Source organism: Cariama cristata, unplaced genomic scaffold (assembly GCF_000690535.1).
Source record: "Cariama cristata isolate BGI_N322 unplaced genomic scaffold, ASM69053v1 scaffold38968, whole genome shotgun sequence".
Lineage (NCBI taxonomy): Eukaryota > Metazoa > Chordata > Aves > Cariamiformes > Cariamidae > Cariama > Cariama cristata.
In genome coordinates this window covers 1-8,277 of record NW_009630157.1, presented here as the reverse complement: position 1 = coordinate 8,277, position 8,277 = coordinate 1, and the positions used below count along the sequence as shown (strand labels likewise).

The 8,277-nt window shown below is 53.8% G+C and overlaps 2 protein-coding genes across 2 annotated transcripts; one reads left to right on the top strand and one right to left on the bottom strand.

The window, feature by feature from the left end:
- The first annotated feature begins 1,043 nt into the window (after positions 1-1,043).
- SLC35G2 (solute carrier family 35, member G2) lies at positions 1,044-2,439 on the top strand. The gene has a single exon (XM_009705409.1). It carries the CDS (start codon positions 1,204-1,206, stop codon positions 2,437-2,439), a length of 1,236 nt encoding a protein of 411 aa, XP_009703711.1. The 5' UTR covers positions 1,044-1,203.
- On the bottom strand, positions 2,001-8,177 carry SCLY (selenocysteine lyase; the record flags this gene model as incomplete). The annotated part of the gene is made up of 10 exons (XM_009705410.1): positions 2,001-2,381; positions 4,654-4,854; positions 5,467-5,542; positions 5,725-5,827; positions 5,986-6,069; positions 6,456-6,492; positions 6,820-6,926; positions 7,284-7,448; positions 7,569-7,696; positions 8,030-8,177. Coding segments are annotated over 9 exons (1,008 nt in total), but the record flags the coding sequence as incomplete, so codon positions are not given.
- Between the last annotated feature and the right edge of the window lie 100 nt (positions 8,178-8,277).

Sequence of the window (8,277 nt, the reverse complement as noted above, 5' to 3'; positions counted from 1 at the left end):
AAGGTCTGTGTGTGTTTATTTGCTGGGGCGAACAGAAGGCAGGGAAGGTTGCATTTCTCCTGCTGCCACTTCATTTGGAAGGGCTCTTTGCACAGGTGGTGGAGGGTGCTGCAAAACCAAAATAATCTCAATGACATCCCTGTGCCTGAATTAAACTGACCCACTGCTGTCATACCGGGCCTGGGGACAGCGATGGCACGCTCAGTGGAGAGCTGGAGGGAATTAAGGCCGCAAGTGGGCTCCCGGTGGGCAGGCTGCACGTGCCTGCAACAGCAAAGACCAAGCGGCGTTTGTGCTGGTGAAGGCCGGGTGTGTGAAGGGACTGCGTACTGGTTTCGGGAGGCTGATGCCACCGTTGTGACATCTGCAGCGCCACGCGTGTTTCTGCATCTGTCACGGCAGCGTGCACAAATCACAGGCACCGCTTGTGTAGCGTGAAATGGACCTTCAACAGGAGGCAGAAGGGTGGTGGGTCTGTTGCTGTCTTTTTTAAACTTCTGTCACGGGAAGGTCTGGTTAGTAGTCTGGATCAGCTGTTCTAAATTTTCCCCATTAAAAAAAATCAGATTTGAAGAACAAATCTGTTGCAAAATCAGTCACTGAAATAAAAGTATATGAAAAGAAGAAGGAATTTTTAACACTGTCAAAGTATTGTTCAAAAATGTGTTGTTTATTCATATGTTAACTATGGTGACTTGCTCAGGGATACTCCCTATTTCCCTGCATTGCTCTCTGTCAGTTTAGAAACAAGGTGACCATCTCCTCCAGCCAAATTTCTTCTGTTACCTTGTAACATTAGCAAGCAATTAACAATAAGTATAATTCATAATTACAGGGTATTTACTGTCCAAAAAGCTCAGCAGGAGAACTTTCTCATTAGGATAAGAATATACTAGAATGCATTATACATACTATACAAAATGAGAATATCTGTAATTTTCAAAAACTAGTGACTAAAGAGAAGTGCCACCGTTGACTTTTAAGGAGATCCAAATGGCCCGACTATCAGAGGTATTTAGCAGTAACTCAGCAGAAGATTAAAGCAAAACCAAGAACAATCTGCTACTACTTGGACTTGGTTGATAAAAATAGCTTGTAAACACTAACAGCCTTTACATACTAATGAATCTCTCGCTATTCGTTCAATACAAATAACAGTGCATCTCCATTTTTTTCTTAAGACCAGGAGGTTTCTCTGAGGAAATGGATGCGGCTTCCCAAAAATACCCAGTCAAAAAGCGAGTCAAAATTCATCCCAACACAGTAACAGTGAAATATACTTCTCATTATCCCCAGCCAGGAGAAGAGGGATATGAGGATGTTAATGAAGACACTGGAGTATTTATGGAGGATAATCCCAAGAAAAGACTACTGAATGATGGGAAAAAGAGAGAAAGGACTTTTTTTGGTACAATAAACACCAAGCTTCAGCCAGCACAACTGCCAAAACCCGATGAGATCGGGCAATCCCAGCATTTTGCTGAAGGAAATATACTGCAGTCGAGGAAAACGTGGGTGGTCCTTTTTGGATCTGCCGTGGCGCACGGATGTGTGGCTCTAATTACACGATTAATTTCTGATCGTTCCAAAGTGCCATCCCTAGAGTTAATTTTCATCCGTTCAGTCTTACAGGTGCTCTCCATTACTGTTGTGTGTTACTACCATGAGCCGCCCTTTGGCCCCAAAGGCTACAGACTCCGGCTCTTCTTCTACGGGGTCTGCAATGTTATCTCTATTACCTGTGCTTATACCTCCTTCTCTATAGTTCCCCCCAGCAACGGGACCATTATGTGGAGGGCTACCACTACGGTGTTCAGTGCCATTTTGGCTTTCTTGCTCATAGATGAAGGAATGGCTTACATAGATGTAATTACTGTAGTTGGCAGCGTGTTTGGCGTTTGTCTGGTTATGATCCCCAACATTGTTAAGGAGGAAAACTCTTTGCTGAGCACCTGGAAGGAAGCTTTTGGCTATACCATGACCGTTATGGCAGGTTTGACCACTGCTCTCTCCATGATAGTCTATAGGTCGATCAAAGATAACATCAGCATGTGGACGGCACTGTTCACCTTTAGTTGGACGGGAACGGTGTGGGGAGCGTCCACCATGTTCTTACTTCAAGAACCAATTGTCCCACTGGATGGAGAAACCTGGAGCTATCTCCTCGCCATCTGCCTGTGCTCCACAGCAGCCTTCCTGGGGGTCTACTACGCCCTGAGCAAGTTCCACCCTGCTTTGGTCAGCACCGTACAGCACCTGGAGATAGTCATCGCCATGGTCCTGCAGCTTGTCGTGTTGCGGATCTTCCCAGGTGCTTATGATCTTGTCGGGGGAGCGGTTATTTTGGTTAGTGTTTTTTTCCTTGCATGTTATAAACTGTCGTGGAAGAATTTAGGAAGGCAAGACTATAAGGAGATTGTGGATTCTTCCATTAGATGAATTGTGGGTTTGCCATCTGACTCTGGCTATGTGACCACGTGAAAGTAATTTATTTCAACTCTGTCGTGTTCTAGCGTAGTGGCCAGGTCCTCTCTCTACCGTTTAAATTCACAGCTGATGTAGCCATGTTGGTATTTTCCTATTTCCACGACAAGTCAATTTGTTCTAGTGCGTACAACTGCCGACATTTTGTCGTGTGAGAAAAGGCTGTTTGTCTCCAGCACGCAGGGTGCGTGAGCGGAAGCACAGGCTGGCCCCCAGAAGCGCAGGCCAAGTCACAGGCATGTTCTTCCTTACCTTCCCTGGATAAGGCAATACAGAGACAGAGGGATTCACTAGTGATTCTCATTCCTGTGCAGCGTGGTAGTAGGAAAACAAACAATAAAACCATTAAAATGGTCAACCAGAGTATTCATATCTTCTGTAACACTTCTTATGCTTTGGCTGTACTGTTCTAAATGAAGTAATGCTAACATTTTTGTGGTTAAAACTTGCATTTCCTGTGTGTATAAAGAATAAGTCAGTAAAGCTTTTTGTGCTTTGTGGTTACATTTCTGTTTGAATCGATTCAGGAAGTCCAGATCTCCTGTGGGGGAAAGAGAGCCCCAAAAACTGGATCTCCAGTTATGCCACAGGTATGAAGGAAAGGTCCCCAAGAACTCTAAGGTCCATGATAGATAAAAGATCTACCCCTGACACAAAGCAATAGTCTTTCTATGGAACCGCTTCTTCTAGAAGAGGTTTCGACTGTTATGCAAGGGAGGAAAAAAAAAGGAAAAAGAAAAGATTGTATTTGAGATTGAGGTGTGAGCAGTGGCGGTAAGGCTGAACAGCCTGATGGGTGTCCAAGAACTTTAAGTCACCATGCTTGAGTCCTAACGCTTCAGTTAGAAATTACATTTACAAAAAGCCCCAGGGTTTTATGGTTCCAAACAGTATTCCTGGCCGTGCTAATGTATGGCTAGTAAAGAGAAAAAACAGCATCTAACAACCTCTGTCCATGGGCTCCATACTAACCAGGACCAGCGGCACCTCCCCGCTCCAGCAGACTGTGCCTCTGTTCTGGGACACGAACATTTTCTGAGGGAAAAGACATCGCTCAGATGACCCCAACCAGTCCAGCTTCCCCCATGGAAAACACGATGGAAAACACATTTCGCTTGGGAAAAAGCCAGAGCGGCAGCCATCACTTTTATTCCTACAAATACCCAGGGAGACCAGGTTCCCCAACATCAGTCAGCCCAGCCGGCAACATTCCCAATCGGTGTGAAACTTGTGTCCGCTGTCAGTGATGAGAGCAACCGCCTGGGCCATGCAAGGGAAGACATGTTTCCTTGGCCGCTGGCACAGTTAGGGCTGCATGGACAACTCTGTTTCCTTTAGGAGCACGTGGAGTCGGCAACAGGAGCTCTGCCCGCTGTAGGAAGGACAGAAGGGGAGCAGGTAATGCAACGCAGTGCTGGGAAACCTGGGCCCAACACCTTCCCAGCCAAAATCCCCTTTGGTAGCTTAGGGCCCTGGCAGGGGCAGGGCCGTTGCCAGCCCAAAATCTTGCTGTGCTTCTGTCAGCTCCTCATTTCCCTCTGGGCCAGATGGTCTTTCCTCCTCTGAATGATAAGACAGCAGGAAAGCTTCCTTTGTGGAAAACAACCTGGGCAAAAGGCTCCATCTCCTATGGTTTCCACGCCTGTTACGCTCTGGAGGGAGTCAAGCGTTGAGACTCTGTTACGCCAACGTGCACGCATGCATGCAGCCAACTGGGTACGTGCTGGCAAGCGAGGAGCACCCGACAGCAAGGCTCCCCAAATGCCTGCACCGTGCAGTGGGGACAAGAGAGTCCTGAGCAAGCTCCTGATGAGCTGCCCCAGCCCCAAAGCAGCAAAGCCCCCTCCTCAGCACAGCTCCCTGCTGCCTCCGGCACCTGCGCGAGCTTCTCTGCCCGAGCCGCAGGTGCAGCAGAGCTGTGCCAGCCCCGCCAGGACCCCTGCGAGTGCAAGCTGATGGACGGCTAAGCAGACTAAAGAGCACACTGCTGCCAAGACGGGTGATCTCACTCCCTCCTCCTGCCCACCACCAGCCCTCGCCTCCCCAACGCCTGATCCAAAATCACAAACTGCAGGCCAGGTCAGTTCAACTTAAGGATCAAGTGCAAAACTAATCCTGCCAAAACCTGAGCCCAGACTGACACAGCAACCAAGCAGGGCACGATCCCATCCCGAGAACCTGGATGATGGCTGGGGAGCGATTTGCAGGGTCTACGGGGCTTGGTCCTGGTCCAGCTGCGCCACAGCCTGGATGAGGTCCTGCACGACCAGGTCCACGTCTGCCCGGGTAGTGTCTCGCCCCACGCTCAGCCGCAAGGCGTTCTGTGCCACGTCGTAGGGGATCCCGCAGCTGAGCAGAATTGAGGAGGGCCTGAAACACAGACACAGGGGTGAGCAGGTTTAACTCAAAGGCCGAGGAAGCACATGCATCACCAGAAATCTTCACCAAGCCGTAAGAGGGAGCGCATCTGCAGATGCACTCCAGGCAAACCTGTCTCCTGCACAGCGCCCTGCTCACTTTCCAAAGGCTCTGGCGGATCTGGCTCTTCCTCTCCAAGAAATAACCTCTCCTGTGTCCCCATCAGTTGGGAGCTCTGCCCCGTCTACAGGGCATTGCTCTAGACCAGGCCAAAAGCACCTGCTGTCCCCACACACCCCCAAAGGCACCCGCGGACACCCCAACTGGGCTTGACTGGGTGAGCCACACACGGACCTAAGGCAGACTCTTCTGGCAGCGCCAGGCGCTGAAGAGTACTTCCAAGCTCAGCCAGGAGGGACAAAGTCCTTCCAAGCAGCAGCAAGCGTTCCAGCTGCGTCTCCTGCAATAACCTTTGCAGCCCTTCAGCCCCTCTGGAAAACTCTGCACCCTCTTTGCTCCAGCTGATGCTGCCCACAGCCACCCACAGTCGGTTTCCCCCTTCCCTTCCTCCCACCCGTTCTCCTCTGGGAAGATGCCCTGGGCCCTGCAAAGCCAGCTGCTCACCGATCCCCTTTCTCAGAGTGGCAGGCAGCCCCAACGCTGGCGAGAAGCATCTTGCAGCGAGACAACACCCTGCGCCCTGCAGCACACACAAGCACAGGTCTCCCAGCACCCAGGCTCTCTCCGAAGGCCACCGTCTGCCTCATCTCCCTGCCGAAGCCGCGGCCGAGTGCCCGCCGGTCTCTAGCCGCAGGGTGCTGTGCAGGGCAGGTGCTTGGCTCCATGGGCACCATCACGGAGCAGCGGTGGGTTAAGAGCTACCTTGAAGGCCTGGGCCTAGGATGGAGAAGTTAGAGGTGTTGCAGAGTCTCTTGGAGCTTGTGAAGCGGCTGTTGAGGTGGATCCTCTGCTTCCCAAAGGAGGCCTGGAGAAATTAGAGGGCTGTGAACCACCCTGGGTTCGCGAGCACATGATGAGGAGGTGGCAGGGCCAGAGGGACATACCCACCCTGGCTCCAGGCCCCACACTCTTCACGCTGAGACACTGGGAAGGGAGAGACAAAGAGGAAGCAGGTCTGCTCACCTCCAGCCTGGCCTCCAGGTAATCCCGAACATCCCGCATATGAGCCTCATAGGCCTCCCAGTTCTTGCTCACTAACTCTGCAGCCTGAGGAGAAAAAACCCAGACAGGCTCCACCAGCAACCCCTCGACACCTCCCTCCATGCGCAGCCCCCGGGCACGTGAGTCCAGCCCGGGAACAGCCTCTGCAATTGCCAGGTCTGCTGCATCCCCCAACAGCCTCTCGATGCCTTGCACCACGTGGGCTGCGTGACTGTCCACTGCCAGGGCTGCAAAGCCTGCAGCAAGTGCTCCGAAGCACTTCCTTTGAGTGGCACCAGAAAGCCCCATCTCCTTTCCCAGTAGTTCACCCGCCCTGCCGCACCCCAAGTTTGTCACTTCTAACGACTGGGGAGCATGGGTGGCTGTCCCCGTGCCAGCACCGCCAGGCAGCACCCCAGGGAACCGCTCACCCATGACCATCGCTGACTCACCTGGCCGAGGCCGACGATCATTGGGGTGTTCTCGGTGCTGGAAATGAAAAGGGAGCAGGGAGTTATTTCTCTGGACCAGAAACACAACCTCAGGGCACAGACATTCCCCACCTGCGACCCCTCACCGCAGGGGGTCCTGGACACCTCTCTGAGGTGGTTGGGAAGGGCGTGGTTCCTCCCACGGCAAAGCCTGTGCACCAGGCTCCCACCGTTCCCATACACAGATCCATCTCCCTGCACTGGGCTGCCCACCCCAGGGCTGGCAGCTGACACAGCTGCCAGCTCAGCTCAGGCTAAGTAGCCACGCATGGTTTGGCCATCAGCCTGAGGCCCAGCTCTCTGGGCCACCACCCAGCCACCTTACCCTGGCCGGAAACTCCGCTCCTGTCCCCCTCCAAAGAGCATGGGGTGCAGTGGGGTGATGGTGCCGGGGCCGCGCACGTACAGGGCGCCAATCCGCGGGCCGTAGAACTGTGGGGAGAAACGGCCGCGGTGATGCTGGGGACACTGCCAGGTGTCCCTTTCCTGTACTCCTGCCCAAATCCAAGTGCCCTCCAGTGCTGACCCCTGCATGTCTCATAGGCACAGGCTGCTGCAGAGCTGTCCCCTGCCCTTGGCCTCCTCCTGCTCCCCCTTCCAGACAGGTCCCCCTGACTCTCAGAAGCCTTGTCACCCAGCTAAAGACTGTCTTCAGAGCACCATCCAGCAGGAAAACTTTGGCCACTGATGAGCTATCAGGCTGTGGGGGGCAACCAAAGTCTCCCCGACACCTCAAGAGAGATGCCTTAGAGTGCAAAGAGCAGCTGGGCCAGGTGAACAGGGCCGTACCTTATGTCCCACGATGGTGAGGAAGTCCACCCCCAGCTCCTGCACGTCCACACGCCCTTTGCCAATCATCTGCGCTGCATCCGTGTGCATCAGGATCCTGGGCAGCCCCTCTGCTGCTCTCCGCTGATTGAGGGCACGGACGTGCTGGCCCAGCTCCATCACAGGCTGGTGGGAGGGAAGAGGGTCTGCATCCCAGGGACCATCTGCTCCCCCTTATCAAGTGCTTTTTTGGAAAGATGTCCCCACCCTGTCCCACTTGTCCCCCACCTCGTCACACAGACTCACCATGATTACCCCAGTCTCGTTATTGGCCAACATAATGGAAACCAGGCAGGTAGTCGGCCGGATGGCAGCGAGGACATCGTCCACCTCAGCCCGCCCGCTTTGTGGGGACACAGCCACAAAGGTGGCATCTGCAAGCCAAGAAACGAGCCCTGAGGTTTGCTGGGAAGCCCAACAGCACCCAGGTGCAGAAGAGCTGTGCAGGCAGCTGGTGTGCAGGCAGAGAGCCCGACGGCCGTTGGGGCCAGCATTGGATGCCAACGGGGTAACGCACCCAACTGCAGGGAATGGGGGCACCATGTGGGGATTCAGTGCCCTTTGGGGGGGAGAAAGGGGAACATCACGGAGCAAGCAGGTCCCCGTCCTCCTCCGCAAAAATGCCAGCGGAGAAGAGGCCCCCTCAGAAACCCCAGTCTGCAGCCAGGCATCCCCAGCCTGTCCCTCGCCTTCCCTCTGCCGCTCACCCGCCTTCGCCAGCTGCTCCAGTGGCAGGCGGACCGAGTCGTGCTCCACGCTCGACGTCACGATGTGCGGTGTCCCCCGGCTGTCCCCTAGCCCGGCCTGGCTTTCGTGGAAGTGCTTGCAGGCAGTGTGGATCACCATGTTGTTTGCCTGAAGAGCGGAAGGCAGAGGGCAAAATGAAGGCCCAGAGGGAGCATGGCACCCTTCAACCCCACCCTCCTCATCGCCGCTTGCTTGAGAGGAGGCGGCA